The 22,290-nt window shown below is 47.6% G+C and overlaps 2 protein-coding genes across 8 annotated transcripts in view; both read left to right on the top strand.

Moving 5' to 3' along the window:
* Positions 1-46: 46 nt before the first annotated feature.
* On the top strand, positions 47-9,497 carry LOC123465158 (putative killer cell immunoglobulin-like receptor-like protein KIR3DX1). Of its 7 annotated transcripts, none has more exons than XM_045163569.1 (9): positions 47-428; positions 571-606; positions 1,752-2,018; positions 2,917-3,216; positions 4,243-4,542; positions 5,511-5,561; positions 6,305-6,422; positions 7,176-7,228; positions 9,134-9,497. In XM_045163569.1, the coding sequence occupies exons 1-9, from the start codon at positions 395-397 to the stop codon at positions 9,229-9,231; spliced, it is 1,257 nt and encodes a 418-aa protein (XP_045019504.1). In that variant the 5' UTR covers positions 47-394; the 3' UTR covers positions 9,232-9,497. The 7 variants fall into 7 exon arrangements, with proteins under 7 accessions (XP_045019504.1, XP_045019509.1, XP_045019510.1 ...); XM_045163571.1 differs by lacking the exon at positions 9,134-9,497 and adding an exon at positions 7,340-7,516 and having other exon boundaries at positions 49-428; XM_045163574.1 differs by lacking the exon at positions 6,305-6,422 and having other exon boundaries at positions 7,096-7,228; positions 9,134-9,219.
* A 6,356-nt stretch (positions 9,498-15,853) lies between these two features.
* Positions 15,854-22,290, top strand: part of LOC123465160 (putative killer cell immunoglobulin-like receptor-like protein KIR3DX1) — a 7,700-nt gene continuing 1,263 nt past the window's right edge. The window contains exons 1-7 of the mRNA XM_045163576.1: positions 15,854-15,991; positions 16,134-16,169; positions 17,321-17,587; positions 18,459-18,758; positions 19,783-20,082; positions 21,051-21,101; positions 21,838-21,960. Of these exons, the coding sequence (XP_045019511.1) occupies positions 15,958-15,991; positions 16,134-16,169; positions 17,321-17,587; positions 18,459-18,758; positions 19,783-20,082; positions 21,051-21,101; positions 21,838-21,960 (1,111 nt within the window). The 5' untranslated portion in view covers positions 15,854-15,957. The remainder of the gene's footprint in view (positions 15,992-16,133; positions 16,170-17,320; positions 17,588-18,458; positions 18,759-19,782; positions 20,083-21,050; positions 21,102-21,837; positions 21,961-22,290) is intronic.

Genomic DNA, 22,290 nt, shown 5'->3' with positions numbered 1-22,290 from the left:
ATTGGCAACATGCACTGAGCCTGACCTATGAGGTGTGAACATGTGATTTCTCTTCTTTGAAGAGTTAATGTTAATGAGATTTCTCAGGAGCTTGGGAAAACCATCCTGCATGGTATACACTGAAGCACCGTTTCTACTTCCTAAAGGCAGCAAGATCTGTCTGAATCCTCCTAGGTTTACAGTGTTTAGGGAAACAAAAAGTGACAATCGGGTCATGAGGCATGCTCTGTGATGTGGCGCAGGTCAGACTTGCATCCCTGGCGTGAGAAGAGGCTGGCCGTCTTCCCACGTGACATGAGCCAGGCTGACTGTTCCAACAGCACGGCCCGCTTCCACATCCTGTGACTCGGTCAGCTTTGCTCAGTTCTGCCTCCTGTCTCACAGAAGCAGAGCCATGCGCCCCACACTCCTCAGCCTCCTGAGTCTCGGTGAGTCCGGAAAAACACAGTCAGAGAGGGTTATGGTGGAAATTGGGAGGTCCTCACACCACTGACCAGGTTCCCTGGATGAGGGTGCAAGGAGCGTGGGGTCCATCAGGACAAGCCATCTCTGACATGCTTTTCCTTCTAGGATTCTGTGTGAGTCTGAGGATCTGGCCAGCTGTGGGTGAGTCCTCCCCATCCCTTATTTCTCTGTTGAGCAGAGCAGTTGGGGCTGATGCAGATGACACTCGGGGCTGGGGTGAGACCCCTGTCAGTACAGTGAGAGCCACATGCCATGTGGATCCCAGGTCCTCCTATTGGCCTTGATAGTCATCTTCACTCTCCACAGAGGTTAGCCCAGCTCTGGACTCTGGACCTGAAGGCACAGTGTGAAGTCTGGGAGCTGGGCGCTAGGCCCACTGAGTGCCATTTCTATCATGAGAGGGGAGCAAGAGGCTGCAGCCCACAGACGTTCCTCTACAAGCTGGCTCCTGGCATCTCCAACCAGCCCTTAACAACAGGGTCTGCAGGACCACCCACTAGACCTGACCCCAGGGAAGGGTCTGGTCATCAGGCAGGGCCACCTGGACCTTGTCTCACATTTGATGTGTGATTGTAGGTTAACTAACAAAGGAGCGAGGTTCAAGGTTTACTTCCTTCTTTTTAGTCAAGTGCCTTTTTCACTGCTTAGTTGTGGTAGTGTTAGAGTGTCGTGTCTGAGTCCTTTCGACCCCACGGACTGTAGCTCACCAGGTTCCTCTGTCCATGGGATTCTCCAGGCAAGAATACTGGAGGGGGTTGCCATTGCCTTGTCCCGGGGATCTTGGCAACTGAGGGATGGAACCCTGGTCTGCTGCCTTGCAGGAAGATCCTTTACCATTTTGAGCTACAACAAATGCAACAGGGAAGTCCCTTCGCGTCTTGTCCATGCATCAATTTTTCTGTGGTGTTTTATTTGCCTTCATTGTGCAGCTTGCGGGATCTTAGTTCCCTCATCAGGGATGAACTCGGGCCCTTGGTAGAGAAACTGCCAAGTCCTAACCACTGGACCACCCAGGAATCCCCAGGTTTTTTGTGTTTTGAGAGAAAGGTTTTCAACATTTTGTCAACCCAAGGAGTGATTCATGTCCTGAGAATTTCCATGACGTCCGTCTTGGATTGAATGTGTCTCTGTCTGTCCCCAAGCCCCAGGTGTCCTTGAGCATCAGGGTGATGCAGTTTAGGGGAGGAGAGTTCAAAGAATTAAAGGGGAAGCCCACCCACGAGGGCAGTGGGGAGAGCTGAGTGTTCCCATTTTCTTCTCAAAGCCTGTGTCTCCTTCTCTCCTAGGTAAATATGAGAAGCTGTCTTTGTCCACCTGGCCAAGCCCCGTGGTTCCCTTAGGACAGACTGTAACTCTTTGGTGTCACTCCCGTTCTCCACTTAAGAGATTCACACTGTTCAAAAGAGATGGGAACAGGCATTTGCCTGAGTTTCAGGGACATTATTTCAACAACGTCACCCTTGTCCCTGTGACCAGAGAACATACCGGGTCCAACATGTGTTCTGGAGCCTATCAGATTGCATCCAGTGACCCCCTGCAGATTGTGGTCACAGGTAGGAGGGGTCCAGCCCAGCCCAGTACAGCCGTGCCTGCAGGCAACCCTTCCCTAGGTCCACGTCCCAGTGCAGCCCAGGACTTCCTCAGGACTCCCAGCCAGGACCAAACCAGGGAAAGAGAACCCACTCTGAGAGTTTAACTAAGGGTTTGAAGAGAGGGATGGGGCGCCCCAGTGCAGGAAGGAGGAGCCTCCCTAGGCAGGAGTTACAAAGGATGCTGCCACTGCCTGCCAGCAGGGAGGATGGGGCATGACCCTGATCCAGCACCTGCCAGCGAGTAGGGAGCTGTAATCCCACTTGAAGGAGCTGGAGCCCCAGGGAGGAGTCCCAGGAATGTCTCCAGAGGCATGAGGTGGGGTCTCATGTGGGGAAATGTTCCCTTTTTTCTCCACCTCCACCCCAACATCCTGCAGTCATCGCCCACATTCTAGATGAGTGTGAAGGGAGCCACAGTATGCATCCTCAGACCCACCCCAGCCCCCACCACGCATATTAGGGATGGGATGAAGCTGAGAGCATGGCAATCCACTCAGTATTCTCAACTGGAGAATCCCATGGGCAGAGGAGCCTGGCTGGCTACAGTCCATGGAGTTGCAAAGACTCGGACTCAACGGAAGTGACTGAGTAAGCATGCATGAACCCGAGAGCAGATCCAACAGCTAAAGAGCTTAGAATGAGCACAGAGGAGGCTGGAGGTCTTGAGCAAAGAGAAACATGAGCCAGAAAGAAAAATATGAGCCAGAGCCTGAGAACAAGGCTAAAGAAAATGCAACAAAACACACAGGAAGGGTAATTGGCTCTGCTGGTAAATGGGGAGGAGTTTTACACCTTCAGATGTCAGGGGAAGGGCCGAGTTGGGGTGACTCACTGAAGCTCACAACCTCTTTGCTCCTAGGTGTGTTCACAAAACCCTCCATCTCAGCCCACCCAGGGCCCCTCATGCAGCGGGGAGAGAATGTGACCCTCCGCTGTCACTCACCGGTTGTGTTTGACAAGTTTATCCTGCAGCAAGAAAGCAGCACAGGGCATTTCCAGAGACGTGGAGAGATGCTCACTGGAGGGCATGCCACAGCTGACTTCGTCATTGGCCCCATGACTTTGGCGACTGTGGGCACCTACAGATGCTACGGCTCTCTCAGCGGCTCCCCCTATGAGTGGTCAGCCCCCAGTGACCCTGTGGACGTTGTCATCACAGGTGAGTGTGTCCAGACCAGTCCCTTCTGCTCTCTGTGTCACAGAACATCTGGTGTCCAGTCCAGCATCAGTACTGGGAGAGAATGACAGGAGTGTAGTGACACTCACAAACTGGGGAGAGGGAACAAACCAGAGAGAGGAGGTGTGAACACGGAAGGGAAAAGAGAACAGAGTCCGTGCCATGTGCTAAGGAGAAGACACAGCCGGTGACAGAATGAAGGAGCAAGAATGTGAAAGAACGACCAAATGGAGGAAAATGTACCAGAGCAGGGACCCGGGCAATTTCCCACTCAGGCAGCCAACGATGGGTGGTTAAGGGGTTGGTTTCCTGCTTTCATATCAGAGCTCCCTTCCTCTGTCAGCAGCACACTGTGGTGCCAGACACACTTGCAGTCCAGCCCCTGGGTGATCGAGATGGAGGTCGACACCCTGACGTTGCTCAGCTCGCGGTTTAACGCATCATCTGCACAAAGAGGAGGGAGAGGTTCCCTCCACCCTCTGCGCTAAGGAGTCCCTTCCAGCCCTTGGGGGTGTGCAGGGCAGCACTGAACACACCCTCAAGAAAGAGGTGGTCAAAGATCCTGTGAGATTCTGGCAATTTTCACTCCATGATCTCTTCTTCTGGGTCAATGCCATGTTTTCTGATCGTCCTCAGCAGTAATTAGCAGGTTCCGTTTATTTCAAGAGAACCACACATCTGGTTGATTTTTAAAATTTATTTTATCTTATTTATGTTTGTTGAAGTCTAGTTGATTTCAGATGTTGTTAATTCCTTTTGTACAACAGAGTGATTCAGTTATTCATAAACACGTATTCTTTCTTTAAAAAAGGATTTTAAATGACACTCGATTTTAAAGTTATTTCTGAACTTTTCCCTGTCTGGGTGTCCCTTACTGTGGGGCTTTCTCTCCTGGCAGTGGGCGGCCTTCTCATTGCAGTGCTGATCTTGTGGCACACTTTGGGCTTTAGTCCTATACTTAGGACTAGAGTTACTTTGTGCTCTAAGATGAAGGTCTCTTCCTTCCAGGTCTGTCCAAGAAACCCTCTCTCTCAGCCCAGGAGGGCCCCGTGGTGAGGTCAGGAGAGAACGTGACCTTGGTCTGCAGCTCCGAGAGCGCCTTTGACCAGTTCCATCTGCTCAGGGATGGGGAGAACCTTGGGTGCCCACTTGCTGGAGGGCGGAGCCCCCATGGAGCACTCCAGGCAGAGTTCCCTCTGGGTCCTGGGACCCCAGCCCACAGTGGGGTCTACAGGTGCTACGGATCCTTCACTCGCTCTCCCTACTTGTGGTCAGACTCCAGCGACCCACTGTTCCTGTCTGTCACAGGTGAGGAACCTCTTCCTGGCCCATGCTTTGTTGTTCCTGTTCAGTCGCTATGTTGCCCAACTCTTTGCCACCCTGTGGACTGCAGCACGACAGACTCCTCTGTCCTTCACTATCTTCTCCACATGGATCACAGCCTTGTAGTGGTGAAGGGGCTTTCATACCTCAGTGAAGCTATGATCCAGTTGTGCAGGGCCACCCAAGCCCAATGGATCATAGTCAAGAGTCCTGACAAAACCTGGTCCCCTGGAGGAGGAAATGGCAGCCCATTCCAGTATTCTTGCCTGGAGAACCCATGGAGAGTCCCATGCTTTACAATACACTAAATCACATTGCAGTGGCCCAAAAGGCAGTTTGCTTTTTCCATAATATCTTACTGTATCACTGAGCTCTATGTCAAGGTCTCCATGCTGCCGTGAGGGGACCGTAGGGCTTCTGAAGAAATGGAGGCAATGAGAACCAGAGAGGAAGAGAGATGGTAGATGGCATCTCAACCCTCTCCAACATCCTGTATGGATGCTCCACATCAGAGTCCTGGCTATCCAGGCAAATAAAGAAAAGGGTCAGGGTAGACCCAGGAGGAAGAGAGGCTGGGCTCATTCGGGAGGATCAGAGATTGCATAGGCCCCTTGTTCTTAGTGTCTTCCCAGTAGCGCCTCTGACATACAGGTGATTTGCCAATTAAGGAGCATAGATACTCATTCCTGGTGCAGAGAGGATTTCTCTTGCTTACAGCTGTCTTTCATCACCAGGCATATCCTTCCCACCTCCTTCCACCATCTCTTCTCTGAGATGGAGGGTCTACTCAATGCATTCACGGTGAGGGACCAGAAGCTCTCCCCTGCCCCATCAGTGCTCTGAGGGATGACTGAATCAAGGACAGGCAGGAAGTCAACCTTCCAGAAACAAAAGTCCTCCTTTGGTGGGGCGAGGAAGGTTACTGTTCACCACTTCTGGCTTTTTTCCCCTAGGATCCTCTACAGGTACTTGCCCATCAACCATGGATCCAGACACCACAGAAGGTAAGCAAGATGGTCTCCTATCTCAGCAAATTTCTGAGAAGACAGAGGGTCCCTGTGTGAGTGTTGGTTCTACCACCTCCCAGTTCTGTGACTTTGGGCTCCTCAATATTCCTGTCATGTCAGCATTTGAAATCATAGTCTGTATTAGAACCTGAGAGGGCATTGAGTTTCTCATTCTCTGGAGGGGGAATTTCTAAATTGAACAAAGCGAGACCAAGTGACTTGACCCCATGCTTAAGGGAGATTCTTACCCTCCATCACCAGGATCTTAAGGAGTGATGCAGGGGGACAAGCTGAGAATTTTAGGGAGCACCTTAAATATGTGCTATTCCTCTGTTAGTGTTTTATGAATTAAACATTCCACAGACAGAAATAGAAGTGTCATGTCTTCTTGAGGATTCCATTCCAGGTATATGTGGATGGAGGGGGAAATATATGGAGGATTAAAGCGGTCCCCATTCTTGCAAAATCACCACGCTGTGTCATACGGGGCAGCAGAGAAAAACTGCATCAGTGCCATGGGGACCTTGGTTCAGACATCTGCTGGTCTTGCATGGCCTCTTTACTTCATCCACTGCTAGGATCTCTCCTGGATGCTTTGGTACCTCCTGGGAAGTGGAGACTATACTGATCAGGTTGAGAGCTGCTGACACACTTTGACACAAGGATACAATAACTCCTGTGTGTAGGGGCAGGGTGTATGCAACAAATAACCAGACCTTCTTCCGTTGGCTTGTTGGCAGAAGCACGGCTTCCTCAAGGCCACTCCAGCCAGCTGCACCTTCTCCTTAGGCTCTCCGTAGCCTTCATCTATACCAGCATCTTCCTCGCTGTTCTTGTCTGTCACTGGTTACCCATAAAGTAAGTATGAAGAGCCAAACTTTCACTGGTGTTCTACCCACAATCATAAGTCTGAAGGAGGGAAGCACAGCGTCATCTGACCCAGGGGGAGGCGGCCACATAGCAGAGAATGGCATTTTCACTTCCTGTAGGTTAAAAACTGATTTCCATTGTTGTAATCCCTGAATGATATCCTCCAGAGACCCATGGAGCCCTGTTCTTTTTAGGACAATATGTGTTCATTTATTCTTAGCTGCATCAGGTTTCAGCTGCAGATTGGGTGATCCTCACTGCTGTGCTGGGGTGCAGTTCAAGGCTCCAGAGCTCGTGGGCTCAGGAGTTTCAGCATTGAGGATAGTTGCTTCAAGGCATGTGGGATCTCAGTTATCCCACCAGGAATAGAACTCATGCTCCCTGAACTGGAAGGTTGACCCTTATTCCCTAGGCCACCAGGGACATTCCAAGCCCTGTCCTTCCTTTCAACCACAACCATCTGTTCTTCTCCCCTGTATGATCTTGGGAATCCACTGATATGCATTAGAGGATGGTCCATAACAGAAGATGTAGGATGGGCTCCGTGTGTTTGCACAGATTCCTGAGAGAGTCTGTCAGTGGCTGGGCTTATATGGGATTTTTTTTTTTTAATTTACTGGAGTAGACAGACTCCAACCTTGGGAACTCCCTTGCTTTTTAGGCTTTGATGTCCCCACCAAGATATGCAGGTCTAGAAGAATCGCCCCCACCCCAAGAGCCTTGACTCTCTTCCATTCGCAGATGTTGCCATCATGGAAGGAGAGCCCAAGGAAGACAGAACAGTGAATGGCGAGGTGAGTCCCCCCAGATTAAACCCTCCCCATAGCCCGAGCCCCTCCAATGCCCAATGCCTCAGCCTTCAAAGATCACATTTCATTCCATCATTCACATCTCCTTCCTCTCAGGACCCAACAGCAGAGGATGTGATATTCGTCCACTTGAACTACAGGACCCTCTCTGAGATACTGTTCACTCCCACTCCCCTGAGCCCCATGCACTTCTTCACCGAGACCAGTATCTATGAGGAATTCGATGTAAACCAAGACCATGCTGACCCTGACCTGGCCCCATTCTTTGAGCACACAGAGTGTTATAAATTGAAGAGCTAGATCTCTTTTTAGAGGGGTTCCTCCGTGGGCACTCCTTCTCCTCCTCCAAAGAGGCCAACAGCTCTGCAGTCAAGAATGGATTCCAAGAATTTTAGGATCGTCTTCAAAAATCCCACGAAATCTTAGTAATCCCCTGGCTATTCTAATACTCTATTTTAACTATGTAACCTTTTGGGGGGAAGTTATTCTTATCAATTGTACATACTGGGTAGGTTACCATGATCATCCTACCTTTTTGAAAATTCCAGTAAAGCATAAAAATTGCAAGTTGATTCTTCAAATTATTCAGTTTAAAATAAAAGAAAGCCTTTTAAAAAACCTGTTAAAGCCTTTAAAAAAAACAAATCCTTTTTTACAAGGATGAACTTGTTTACAAGAAAGAAACAGACTTGTAGACTTGGAGAACGAAGTTAGAGTTACAAAGGGGAAAGATGAGAGGAGAGATAGAGTGGAAGTTTAAGAGTGACATGTGCACACTGCTATATTTAAAACAACATGCTTTCCATGAAACAACAATAAAAGCAATGCAAGAAAAAAAAAGCAATGCAAGTTGGCCAAATAAAAAGATGAAGTATATTATGTTTGAGATATCCAGTGTGGTGCCACTTGCCACATGAGGCTGCATGTCTGTGTTCTAAGTCGATTCAGTCATGTCTGACTCTTTGCGAACCTATGAGGTTGTGTAGGTCGCTAGGCTCCTCTGTGCATAGGATTCTCCAGGCAAGAATCCTGGAGTGGGTTGCTATTCCCTTTTCGAGGGAATCTTCTTGACCCAGGGGTCGAACCCACGTCTCTCATGTCTCTTGCATTGGCAGGCGGATTCTTTACCACTGAGTCATCGGGGAAGGCCCCTCAATCATTTCCCAGATGTATTCACTGAGGGTATTGGGGTTCCAGGGGTATAAACAAGACAACAAGATCCCCCTCAGTCTGGATCCGCACTGCCCAATAAAGTAGTTACCCATCCTTGTGGTACAGACAATGACTCTACACGTATAGGAAGTGAAGCATTCAGTTCTTTAGTCACACCCACCACATTTCAAGTGCTCAGGAGCATCATGTGGCCAGGTGCCATGGTGTGGACAGAGCAGATGTTAAAAAGTCCCATCATCGCAGAGTATTCTACTGGACATTCCATGCCAGATCACTGAGGGCTGCAGAGAGAACACTTGTCCCAGGGAGGCTTTGCACATGTTGTGTTAATCCATTGATACTTGCATGTTTTGTCTCTTTTGCTTCTTTTCACCAAAGCCAAGGATTTGAGAATCTTGTGCCTTTTAAGTTATCAACTGGTGGCACAATGTGGCTTGGCTCAACCAAGCGGAGGGCTGAACAGGATAACACCATGAGGACCCCAGTGTGAACTGAGCTGGCCAATGGGGTGAAAATCAAGCTCTGTGGAGCCTTAGTTGCTCATTGAGCTCTCTGTGTGTGATGTCTCTCCTGGCTTAGAACTAAACCGCCCAAGAACTCTTTTACCAAGAAATGTCAGGATCGCTTAAAGTGAAGACATTGTGGGGCTCCTGTGTTGCTACTATCACTGTTTCCATTTTCCCCCTAATTACCTTTTTTTTTTCTTTTGGCCTTTAGGTGCAGGAACAGATGTCATGATCTTTATTTTTCTGAATGTTCACAGTGTAGACATGAACCCCAGTTATTCTCATATATCTTCTTTAAAATATATTTGAATGTTAGCATTTGATGCCACATTCTGCAGAATCTGAATTCTTCAAGCAACTAAAGAAAATGGGTTTACCTGGGTCATGGGTGTATTTCTACTGTGTGGCACCAATGCCTGGTACACAGTAGGTGCTCTGTAATAATTTATGAACTGACTGAAGATGAGAAGTAAATTCCATATCAGAACGGGAGCTATCCACAAGTCTACAAGCAATAAATGCTGGAAAGTGTGTGGAGTAAAAGGAACCCTCTTACACTGTTGGTGGGAATGCAAGCTAGTACAGCCACTATGCAGAACCGTGTGGAGATTCCTTCAAAAACTGGAAATAGAACTGCCTTATGACACAGCAATCTCACTGCTGGGCATACATGCCGAGGAAACCAAAATTGAAAGAGACACATGTACCCCAATGTTCATCGCAGTACTGTTTATGATAGCTAGGACATGGAAGCAACCTAGATGTCCCTCAGCAGATGAATGGATAAGAAAGGTGTGGTACATATACACAGTGGAGTATTACTCAGCCATTAAAAAGAATACATTTGAATCCGTTCTAATGAGGTGGATGAAACTGGAGCCTATTATACAGAGTGAAGTAAGCCGGAAAAAGAACACCAATACAGTATACTAATGCATATATATGGAATTTAAAAAGATGGCAACAATAACCCTGTATGTGAGACAGCAAAAGAGACACAGATGTATAGAACAGTCTTTGGACTCTCTGGGAGAGGGGGAGGGTGGGATGACTTGGGAGAATGGCAGTGAAACGTATAGTATCACATAAGAAATGAGTCACCAGTCCAGGTTCGATGCATGATACAGGATGCTCGGGGCTGATGCACTGTGATGACCCAGAGGGATGGTATGGGGAGGGAGGTGTGAGAGGGGGGTTCAGGATGGGGAACATGTGTACACCCGTGGTGGATTCATGTTGATGTATGGCAAAGCCAATACAATATTGTATAGTTGACAAAAAATATCATGTTGGTTCCCGGTATTTAGAAATGAAATTTTAAAAAATACCATTTACAATAGCAACAAAAAATCAAATACCTAATTATAAATCTAACATGATATGCACATATCTATGTCCAGAAGATGATGAAACAGTGTGGAAAAAAATCAAATAGAATCAAAGTAAATGAAAAAATTAATAAATAAAATAAAATTCCAAAGAAAAAATTTATGAACTGACTGAAGAAAAGAAGTAAATTCCATTTCTGGAGGGGACTGGGAAAATAAACTCATGAGTCCTAGTTGGAGCCAGACTGTCCATGCTGACTCAGGATGAGAACCTGGGTCCCACCCTCTAGAGCAGACGGTCAGACTGGGCAGAAAGAGAAAAAGCTGAGAACTCAGCTCTGGGCTGAGATGCCTCTTGAGCCCTGCCTGGAAACATCTGCACTGGGTCCATGGAGGGGCCGCCCCCTGCTGCGGCTCCACAGTCATGGGAACCCCGAGGAGTGGCAGCAGCCCCCCAGGGATCACATCCTGTTTGTCCTCTAGGGCCTTGTGGTCTCCTCATCTGTACAGGGTGGGGGCAGGGGAAGCTGGGGGCTCAGAGCTGCAGACATGCCTTCCATCCTCTCTGAGGTTCTCCTCCTCGGCCAGATGTGCAGGGCAGGGAGGGGACCGCAGGAGGGCACAGGACACCCACCCTGCCCCCAGTTCACGGGAACCACAGGGCTCGGGCAGGTGGAGGGGCCAGGGATCCTTATGGGAGAGAATCAGCCCAAGCTTTTGGTGGCAAATCTCTCACTTCCAGGGCTGAGTCTGGGCCAAGGGACCCTGAACCATGCAGGTGTGTTCTCCCGGGTCTCCTGGGACCCATATCTCACTTGAGTCCCAGGAACTTGGTGGGGGGCAAGGTGGGGACACGGATTCTAGAGTGATGCTGGTAAAATCTGGAAGGGCTCCTGAGCTGAGCTGGGGAGTGAGTGGTGGGGAAGTCCTGGGACTCAGCTTCTGACTTCCTTCTAGGGACCTTTCACAAACTCACCATCTGGGCTGAGACTCTTTTGGGCAGCTCAGGGTGCCCACGTGAATACACCATATGCAGAGTTGGAATATGAGAGTGAGTACACAGACCATCGGGGAGTATGCTGCAGTTGGCCCACATTACTTGGAAAAGGAAATGGCAATGCATTCCAGTATTCTTGCCTGGAAAATCCCATGTACATTGGAGCCTGCCAGCCTACAGTCCATAGGGTTACAATGAATCAGACATGACTGAGTGACTTCATTTTCTTTCATTTTATTTTAAAATTTATTTATTTTACTGGTTCTATTTTTATTTATTTATTTTTTTTTTTTTTGGTAAAAGCAGATTTTATTTAGGAACTTTTGCTATGCGACAAAAGAGACCTCAGTTTAGAACTAGGCTCAAAGTTCTATTTTTAATCTCATCATACACATATTTTATTGAAGTGTAGTTGACTTACAATGTTTCAGGTGCACAGCAAGGTGATTTTCAATTATACAAGCACACATACATTATTTTTCACATTATTTTCCATTTTAGGTTATTACAAGATATTGACTATAGTTCCCCATGCTATACAGTAAATCTTAACTGCTTGTTGCATATCTTTTTAAAATTAGACATCTACCATTGTATTCATACTTCTATTTTTAAATTTACGGTATATTCTACATCAGTGTTATGCTACACTTACAGTGAAAGCATGATGCCAAAATCCCACCATGTCCACGTTAAAGTAAATGGAAAACAATGGCAATGTTAATTGAGGGAGGAAATACTGAATCGCATTATGTTACTGGTGGGCATTCCTGGTGAATCAGGGGATAAAGAATCTGCCTGCAATGCAGGAGACTTGAGTCATCTCCTCAGTTGGGAAGATCTCCTGGAGAAGGAAATGGCAACCCACCCCAGCATTCTTGCCTGGAGAACCCCCATGGACAGAGGAGCCTGGCGGGTCACAGCCCATGGGATCACAAAGAGTCAGACACGACTGAGGGACTAATCTATTCTCAAGGCTCTGAACTTGAAAGGTATAACACTTTCCCATTTGTATAGAGATAAAAAGTGGCAGAACAGACAGAACCTTTTGTCTTGTCAGGGGCTTAAAGGGACATTATGACCAGACCTGCATGGACAGCTTCAATAACAAAGGATTCCAGATTTAAAAGATTTCCGCAGTGGAGGGGACATAAGTATAGCTATGGCTGATCCATGTGGATGTATGGCAGAAGCCATCACAGTATTGTAATTGTCCTGGAGCCAATTATACAGAGTGAAGTAAGCCAGAAAGAAAAACACCAATACAGTATTCTAATGCATATCTATGGAATTTAGAAAGATGGTAATGATAACCCTGTATGCAAGACAGCAAAAGAGACTCAGATATATAGAAGAGCCTTTTGGACTCTGTGGGAGAGCGCGGGTGGGATGATTTGGGAGAATGGCATTGAAACATGTGTAATATCACATAAGAAATGAATCACCAGTCCAGGTTTGATGCAGGATACAGGATGCTTGGGGCTGGTGCACAGAGATGACCCAGAGGGATGGTATGGGGAGGGAAGTGGCAGGGGGGTTTAGGATTGGGAACACGTGTACACCCGTGGCAGATTCATGTTAATGTATGGTAAAACCAGTACAATATTGTACAGTAATTAGCCTCTAATTAAAATAAATAAATTTAAATTTAACAATTAATTAATTAAGGGGAAACAAAGCTTGCACCAGGACTTCCCTGGTGGTCCACTGGTTGAGAATCTGCCTGCCTATGTGGGGGACACAGGCCCGATCCCGGGAATGGGAAGATTCCACATGCCTCGGGGCAGTTCAGCCCATGGGCCACAAGCACAGGTGCCTAGAGCGGGTGCTCCACAACGAGAGAAGCCTTGGTGATGAGAGACCCTACACACAGCAAAGAGCAGCCCTCACTTCCTGCAAATAGAGAAAGCCTGTGCACAGATTGATGACCCAGCACAGCCATTAATTAGTTAATTAAAACACTGCAACAACCAGCCACACCTCCTCCTCTTTTAGTGTGTGTGTGTGTCAGTGTGAAAGTGTGAGTTCACATGTGGGTATTTCATCTGTATTGTTCTCTCTTCTCCTTGGAATTATCTTTTCCATGGGCTAGGGTTATTTTACATTCAGTAAACACTGTTTGACTATCCCTCTCACTCCCCAAAAAGCCCATCTAACTCAGGTAAGATGATTCTTTGGGAAACAAGTTCACGATCTCATTGGTCTGCTGGCTTTGCAAATAAAGTCACTCTCCCTTCCTGAAGACCTCATCACTCTGTCCCTTGACAAACAACATGACGTCGGACTCAGAACACATTCATGAGACATTAGCAGAGATGTTGTTCATTTTAGACAAAATCCATAGACGTCACTCTCACAATTGATATCTGTGGTTTATAAGAAGATATGCAGATGGCCAACAGGCATATGAAAAGATGCTCAGCATTGCTCATTAGTACAGAAAGGCAAATCGACACTGCAAGGAGGTACCACCTCATACTGATCAGAATGGCCATCATTAGAAAGTTGATGAATAATAGACGCTGGAGAGGGTGTGGAGAAGAGGGAAACCCTCTTACACTGTTGGGGGAGTGGAAACTGGTGCAGCCACTGTAGAAAACAGTATGGACGTTCCTCAAAAAAAACAAAAACAGAGTTTCCATATGATCCAACAATTCCAGTCCCCAGCATATATCTGGAAAGAAACTATACCTTGAAAAGATTCATGCACCCCTATGTCCATAGCAGCAAAATTTATAATAGCCAAGACATGGGAACAGCCTAATTGTCCATTGACAGATGAATGGATAAAGAAGATGTATATGCTTATACAGACAGAGAATGGAATACCACTCAGACATTAAAAAAATGAAATCATGCCATTTGCAGCAGTATGGAAGAACCTGGAGATTAACATATTAAGTGAAGTGGACAGAAAGAGAAAGACAATTTTCTGTAATATCACCCATATGTGGAATCTAAAAGGAACATATCAATGAAACAGGAACAGACTCACAGACATAGAGAACAGGCTTGTGGTTGCCAAGGGGGGAAGGACTGGGATCTTGGGATTAGCAGATGAAATCTATTTGTACATAGAATGGATAAAGAATGAGGTCCTACAGTATGGCACAGGGAATTTTATTCAGCATCTTGGCATACATCTTATTGGAAAAGAATATATATGTCAAGCTGAATCAATTTGCTGTACAGAAGAAATGAACTATACTTGAATAATTTTTTTAATTTTATTTTATTTTTAAACTACATAATTGTGGTTTCTATATCTGCAATGAAACATTACTTGGCAGTAATAATGCACAAACGGAAAGGACAAATAATGCAGATCAATTCTGAAACATGATATTTAGTAAATAAGAGGAAATTTTAAGAAGGGTGACTGTACTGTTACTCCATTACATACATAATGACCAAGAGGAGGCCAGATTTATTACTTATGAAGCATCACTAATCTTAACGACCCCCACCACCAGCAAAATGGTATGGAATCACTGACCTTACTGAGGCTCTTTCCTGTCTATGAACAACAGCTGAACTGGGTGTATGTCTGCCCTTGGAGTCCTGAAACAGCTGGGCCATTTTGCCCCAGTTTGGAGTTGATTGTTGTGGACACGCCCCTCACTCAAGCATTCTGCAGCTTGGAAGTCCCTACTTGACATATTTTGTGTTCATGAGTATCTAGGAAGCAAGGTGGTCCACCTTTTCAGGCAGAACAAATCCCCCTCCCAAAAAAAACACCACACTCATCTTTACACACGTTATCTTTGTGTACATGTGTGGTCCTTGGACTGGAAAGGGAGGGAGAGAGAGAAACAGAGAGAGTGTTGTGTGTGCAAAGTTTCCACTCACAGTCACGAAATAATTTCAGATGAAGAAGAGTCAGAGAAAGACAAATATCACATGATATCGTTTATTTGTGACATCTAAAAAAATGAACTTATTTACAAAACAGACTCACAGAGAATGAACTTACGGCTACCAGGGGTGATAGTGTCAGGGGGAGGTTAGATTGGAAGTTTGGGACTGACATATACACACGGCTATAATAAAAACGCATGACCACAGGGACCTACTGTATAAAACAGAGAATTCTACCTAATATTCTGTAACTACCTAAAGTGGGAAAAGAATTTGAAAAGCAATAGATGCATGTGTATGTAACACTGATTCACTTTGTTGTACATCTGAAACTAACACAGTTAGTTTCTTAATCACATATATTACAATATAGAATTTTTTCATATTTTCAAAGAGCCATAATATGCATGTCTGGTCCTCTCATAAGAATGCAGAATAAAAGTCTCTATTAATGACTCTTTAATTGGCAACCTGTACTGAGCCTGACATATGAGGTGGGAACATGTGATTTCTCTTCTTTGAAGAGTTAATGTTAATGAGATTTATCATGAGCTTGGGAAAAGCATCCTGCATGGTATACACTGAAGCACTGTTTCTACTTCATAAGGCAGCAAGATCTGTCTGAATCCTCTTAGGTTTACAGTGTTTAGGGAAACAAAAATTGACGATTGGGTCATGAGGCGTGCTCCATGATGCAGCTCAGGTCAGACTTCCATCCCTGGAGTGAGAAGAGGCTGGCCATCTTCCCATGTGACATGACCCAGGCAGACTGTATCAACACCGCCCGCTTCCGCATCCTGTGACTCGGTCAGCTTTGCTCAGTTCTGCCTCCTGTCTCACAGAAGCAGAGCCATGCGCCCCACACTCCTCAGCCTCCTGAGTCTGGGTGAGTCCAGAAAGATCGGTTGGAGAGGGTTATGGTTGAAATTGGGAGGTCCTCACACCACTGACCAGGTTCTCTGGATGAGGGTGCAAGGGAGCGTGCAGTCCATCAGGACAAGCAATCTCTGACATGCTTTTCCTTCTAGGATTCTGTGTGAGTCTGAGGATCTGGCCAGCTGTGGGTGAGTCCTCCCCATCCCTTATTTTTCTGTTGAGCAGAGCAGTTGGGGCTGATGCAGATGAAACTGGGGGCTGGGGTGAGACACCTGTCAGTACAGTGAGAGCTGCATGCCGTGTGGATCCCAGGTCCTCCTATTGGCCTTGATAGTCATCTTCACTCTCCACAGAGATTAGCCCAGCTCTGGACTCTGGACCTGAAGGCACAGTGTGAAGTCTGGGAGCTGGGAGCTAGGCCCACTGAGTGCCATTTCTATCATGAGAGGGGAGCAAGAGGCTGCAGCCCACAGACCCTCCCCTACAAGCTGGCTCCTGGCACCTCCAACCAGCCCTTAACAACAGGGTCTGCAGGACCGCCTGCTAGACCCAACCCCAGGGAAGGGTCTGGTCATCAGGCAGGGCCACCTGGACCTTGTCCCACATTTGATGTGTCATTGTAGTTTAGCTAACAAAGGAGTGAGGTTCAAGGTTTACTTCCTTCTTTTTAGTCAAGTGGCTTTTACACTGCTTAGTTGTGTTAGTGTTAGTCGGTCGTGTCTGAGTCCTTTCTACCCCACAGACTGTAGCTCACCAGGCTCCTCTGTCCATGAAATTCTCCAGGCAAGAATATGGAGGTGGTTGCCATTTCCTTCTCCAGGGGATCTTGCCATCTCAGGGACTGAACCCTGGTCTCCTTCCTTGCAGGAGGATTCATTACTGTTTTGAGCTACAACAAATACAACAGTGAAGTCCTTTCGCTTCTTGTCCATGCATCAATTTTTCTGTGGTGTTTTATTTGCCTTCATCATGCAGCTTGTGAGATCCGAGATCTTAGTTCCCTGATCAGGGATGAACTCGGGCCCTTGGCAGAGAAAGTGCCAAGTCCTAACCACTGGGCCACCCAGGAATCCCCAGGTTTTTTGTGTTTTGAGAGAACGGTTTTCAACAATTTGTCAACCCAAGGAGTGATTCATGTCCTGAGAATTTCCATGATGTCCGTCCTGGATTGACTGTGTCTCTGTCTGTCCCCAAGCCCCAGGTGTCCTTGAGCATCAGGGTGATGCAGTTTAGGGGAGGAGAGTTCAAAGAATTAAAGGGGAAGCCCACCCACGAGGGCAGTGGGGAGAGCTGAGTGTTCCCATTTTCTTCTCAAAGCCTGTGTCTCCTTCTCTCCTAGGTAAATATGAGAAGCTGTCTTTGTCCGCCTGGCCAAGCCCCGTGGTTCCCTTAGGACAGACTGTGACACTTCGCTGTCACTCCCGTTCTCCACTTAAGAGATTCATACTGTTCAAAACAGATGGGAGAAGGCGTTTGCCTGTGCTCCAGGGACGTTATGTCAACAACTTCAACCTTGGCCCTGTGACCAGAGAACATGCCAGGTCCTACACGTGTTCTGGAGCCTACTGGTCTGCACACAGTGACCCTCTGCAGATTGTGGTCACAGGTAGGAGGGGTGCAGCCCAGCTGGGTACAGCCATGCCTGCAGGCAACCCTTCCCTAGGTCCACGTCCCAGTGCAGCCCAAGACTTCCTCAGGACTCCCAGCCAGGACCGAACCAGGCAAAGAGAACCCACTCTGAGAGTTTAAACTCAGGGTGTCGAAGAGAGGGATGGGGTACCCCAGCTCAGGAAGGAGGAGCCTCCCTAGGCATGAGTTACACAGGATGCTGCCACTGCCTGCCAGCAGGGAGGATGGGGCACGACCCTGATCCAGCACCTGCCACCCAGTAGGGAGCTGTAATCCCATATGAAGGAGCTGGAGCCCCAGGGAGGAGTCCCAGGAATGTCTCCAGAGGCATGAAGTGGGGTCACAGATAGGAAAATGTTCCCTTTTTTCTCCACCTCCATCCCAACGTCCTGCAGTCATCGCCCACATTCTAGATGAGTGTGAAGGGAGCCAGGGTATCATCCTCAGACCCACCCCAGCCACCACCACGCATATTAGGGATGGGATGAAGCTGAGAGCATGGCAACCCACTCAGTATTCTCAACTGGAGAATCCCATGGGCAGAGGAGCCTGGCTGACTACAGTCCATGGAGTTGCACAGACTCAACTGAAGTGACTGAGTAAGCATGCATGAACCCAAGAGCAGATCCAACAGCTAAGAGCTTAGAATGAGCACAGAGGAGGCGGAGGTCTTGAACAAAAAGAAACATGAGCCAGAGCCTGAGAACAAGGCTAAAGAGAATGCAACAAAACACACAGGAAGGGTAATTAGCTCCGCTGCCAAATGGGGAGGAGTTTTACACCTTCAGATGTCAGGGGAAGGGCCAAGGTGGGTGACTCACTGAAGCTCACAACCTCTTTGCTCCTAGGTGTGTTCACAAAACCCTCCATCTCAGCCCACCCAGGGCCCCTCGTGCAGCGGGGAGAGAATGTGACCCTCCACTGTCACTCATCGGTGGTGTTTGACAAGTTTATCCTGCACCAGGAAAGCAGTACAGGGCATTTACAGAGACGTGGAGAGATGCTCACTGGTGGGCATGCCGCAGCTGACTTTGTCATTGGCCCCATGACTTTGGCGAGTGCGGGCACCTACAGATGCTACGGCTCTCTCAGTGGCTCCCCCTATGAGTGGTCAGCCCCCAGCGACCCCATGGACATTGTCATCACAGGTGAGTGTGGCCAGACCAGTCCCTTCTGCTCTCTGTGTCAAAGAAAGTCTGGTGTCCAGTCCAGCACCAGTCCTGGGAGAGAATGACAGGCGTGTAGCGACACTCACAAACTCGAGAGAGGGAACAAACCAGAGAGAGAGGAGTTGTGAACACGGAAGGGAAAAGAGAACAGAGACCGTGCCATGTGCTAAGGAGAAGACACAGCCGGTGACACAGTGAAGGAGCAAGAACATGACAGACGACCAACAGAGAAAATGTACCAGAGCAGGGACCCGGGCAATTCCCAGGCTCAGGCAGCCAACGATGGTTGTTTGAGGGGTTGATTTCCTGCTTTCATGTCAGAGCTCCCTTCCTCTGTCAGCAGCACACTCTGGTACCAGATGCCCTTGCAGTCTGGCCCCTGTGTGATCGAGTTGAATGTCAACACCATGAAGTTGCTCAGCCTCGTGTCTTAAGTGTCCTTCTGCACAAAGAGATGGGGAGATGTCCCTCCAACCCTCCCCGCTAAGGAGTCCCTTCCAGCCCCTGAGGGTGGGCAGGGCAGTGCTGAACACGCCCTCAAAAAGAGGTGGTCAAAGATCCTGTGAGATTCTGGCAATTTTCACTCCATGATCTCTTCTTCTGGGTCAATGCTATGTTTTCTGATGGTCTCCAGCAGTAATTAGTAGGTTCCGTTTATTTCAAGAGAACCACACATCTGGTTGATTTTTAAAATTTATTTTATCTTATTTATGTTTGTTGAAGTTTAGTTGATTTCAGATGTTGTTAATTCCTGTTGTACAACAGAGTGATTCAGTTATTCATATACATATATTCTTTCTTTTAAAAAGGATATTAAATGACACTCCATTTTTAAAGTTATTTCTCTATTTTTCCCTGTGCTGGGTCTCCCTTAGTGGGGCTTTCTCTCCTGGCGGTAGGCGGCCTTCTCATTGCAATGCTTCTCTTGTTGCACACTTCCGGTTAGTACTATACTTAGGATAGAGTTATTTTGTGCTCTAAGGTCAAGGTCTCCTCCTTCCAGGTCTGTCCAAGAAACCCTCTCTCTCAGCCCAGGGGGGCCCCGTGGTGAGGTCAGGAGAGAACGTGACCTTGGTCTGCAGCTCCGAGAGAGCCTTTGACCAGTTCCATCTGCTCATGGAGGGTGAGGACCTTGGGCGACTACTCGCTGGAGGGCGGGGCCACCACGGAGCCCTCCAGGCAGAGTTCCCTCTGGGTCCTGGGACCCCGGCCCACAGCGGGATCTACAGGTGCTACGGCTCTTTCACTCACTCTCCCTACTTGTGGTCAGACTCCAGCGACCCACTGTTCCTGTCTGTCACAGGTGAGCAACCTCTTCCTGGCCCATGCTTTGTTGTTCCTGTTCAGTCGCTATGTTGTCCAACCCTTTGCCACCTTGTGGACTGCAGCACGACAGACTCCTCTGTCCTTCACTGTCTCTTCCATATGGATCACAGCCTTAAGTGGTGAAGGGGCCTTTTGTACCTTACTGAAGCTATGAGCCAGTCATGCAGGGCCACCCAGGCTGAAGGATCATAGTGAAGAGTCCTGACAAAATGTGGTCCCCTGGAGTTAAAAGTGGCAACCCATTCCAGTATTCTTGCCTGGAGAACCCATGAAGAGTCCCATGCTTTACAATATAGAAAATGAGATTGTACTGGGCAAAAAGTCCATTTGGGTTTTTGCATAACATGTTACTGTATGATGAGCTGTATATCAAGGGCTCCGTGCTGGTGTTAGGGGAAGCTTAGGGCTTCTGGAGAAATGGACGCAATGAGAACCAGAGAGAAAGAGAGATAGTAGCTCCATCTCAACCCTCTTCCACTTCCTGTATGGATGCTCCACATCAGAGTCCTGTCTATCCATGCAAATAAGAAAAAGGGTCAGGGTAGACCCAGGAGGAGGAGAGGCTAGGCTCATTCGGGAAGATAAGAGATTGCATTGGCCACTTGCTCTTAAAGTTTTCCCAGAAGCATCTCTGACATACAGGTGATTTCCCAATTAAGGAGCATAATACTCATTCCTGGAGCAGAGAGAATGTCTCTTGCTTACAGCTGTCTTTCACCACCGGGCATATCTTTCCTGCCTCCTTCCACCATCCCTTCTCCAGGATGGAGGGTCTACTCAACACATTCATGGGGAGGGACCAGAAGCTCTCCCCTCCACCATCAGTGCTCTGAGGGATGACAGAGTCAAAGGCAGGCAGGAAGTCAACCTTCCAGAAATAACATTCCTCCTTCAGTCAGTATGAGGAAGGTTACTGTTCACCCCTTTTGTCTTTTTTCCCCCAAGGATCCACTACAAGTACTTGCCCATCATCCATGGAACCACACACCACAGAAGGTAAGCAAGACGGTCTCCTATCTCAGCAAATTTCTGAGAAGACAGAGAGTTCCTTTGTGAGTGATGGCTTGCCACCTCCCAGCTCTGTGACTTTGGGCTCCTCAATGTCCCTGTCATGTCAGCATTTAAGACTGTGGTCTGCCTAGAACCAGAGGGGACATTGAGCTTCTCATGCTCTGTGACTGGGAATTTCTAAATTGAAGAAAGCGGATCAGGGTGACCTAACCCCATGCTTAAGGGAGATGCTTACTCTCCTTCCACCAGGATCTTTGGGGATGGATGGCAGGACGAGCAGAGAATTTTAGGGAGCACCTTATATATGTGTTATTCCTCTTAGTGTTTTGTGAACTAAGCATTCCACAGGTCAGAAATAAAGTGTCATATCTTCATAAGTTTCCATTCGAGATCTATGTGGATGGAGGGGAAAATGTATTGTGGATTAAAGGGTCACATTCATCCAAAACACCAGGCCTTGTCATATGGGGCAGCAGAGAAAAACTGCATTGGTGCCTGGGAGACCTTGTTTCAGACCTCTGTTGGTCTTGCATAGCCTCCTTACTTCATCCACTGCTAGCATCTTTCTGGATGCTTTGGTACCTCCTGGGAAGTGGAGGCCATAACTGATCAGGCTGACAGATGCCGACACACTTTGACACAAGGACACAATAACCCCTGTGTGTAGGGGCAGGGTGTATGCAACGAATAACCAGACCTTCTTCCCTTGGCTTGTTGGCAGAAGCACAGCTTCCTCAAGCACACTCCAGCACATGGTACATTGTCCTTGGGCTCATCATAGCCTTCACCTCTACCAGCATCATCCTCACTGCTCTTGTCTATCACTGGTGTTCTACCCAAAATCGTAAGTCTGAAGGTGGTGAGCTCAGCATCATCTGATACAGGGGGAAGTGGGTTCATAGGAGAGAATGGCATTTTCACTTTCCTATAGGTTAAAACTGATTTCGGTTGTTGTAATCCCTGATGAAACATCTTCCAGAGACCCATGGAACACTGTTATTTTTTATGAAACTATGTGTTGATTTATTCTTGGCTGCATCAGGTCTTGGCTGCAGCATGGGGGATCCTCATTGTGGTGCTGTGGTGCAGTTCAAGGCTCCAGAGCTCATGGGCTCAGCAGTTGCATCATTGAGGATACTTGCTTCAAGGCATTTGGGATCTCAATTCTCCCACA

The sequence above is a fragment of the Bubalus bubalis genome, chromosome 18 (genome assembly GCF_019923935.1).
Source record: "Bubalus bubalis isolate 160015118507 breed Murrah chromosome 18, NDDB_SH_1, whole genome shotgun sequence".
NCBI classification, from domain to species: domain Eukaryota; kingdom Metazoa; phylum Chordata; class Mammalia; order Artiodactyla; family Bovidae; genus Bubalus; species Bubalus bubalis.
This window is presented reverse-complemented; position numbering and strand designations above follow the sequence as displayed.

What these genes read in the sequence shown, in the direction of transcription:
- LOC123465158 (XM_045163569.1), top strand. Translation starts at nt 395, where the DNA reads ATGCGCCCCACACTCCTCAGCCTCCTGAGTCTCG. An exon ending in CCTGCAGATTGTGGTCACAG is followed by an intron (nt 2,019 to 2,916) that starts GTAGGAGGGGTC and finishes CTTTGCTCCTAG; the next exon opens with GTGTGTTCACAAAACCCTCC. An exon ending in TGTGGACGTTGTCATCACAG is followed by an intron (nt 3,217 to 4,242) that starts GTGAGTGTGTCC and finishes TCTTCCTTCCAG; the next exon opens with GTCTGTCCAAGAAACCCTCT.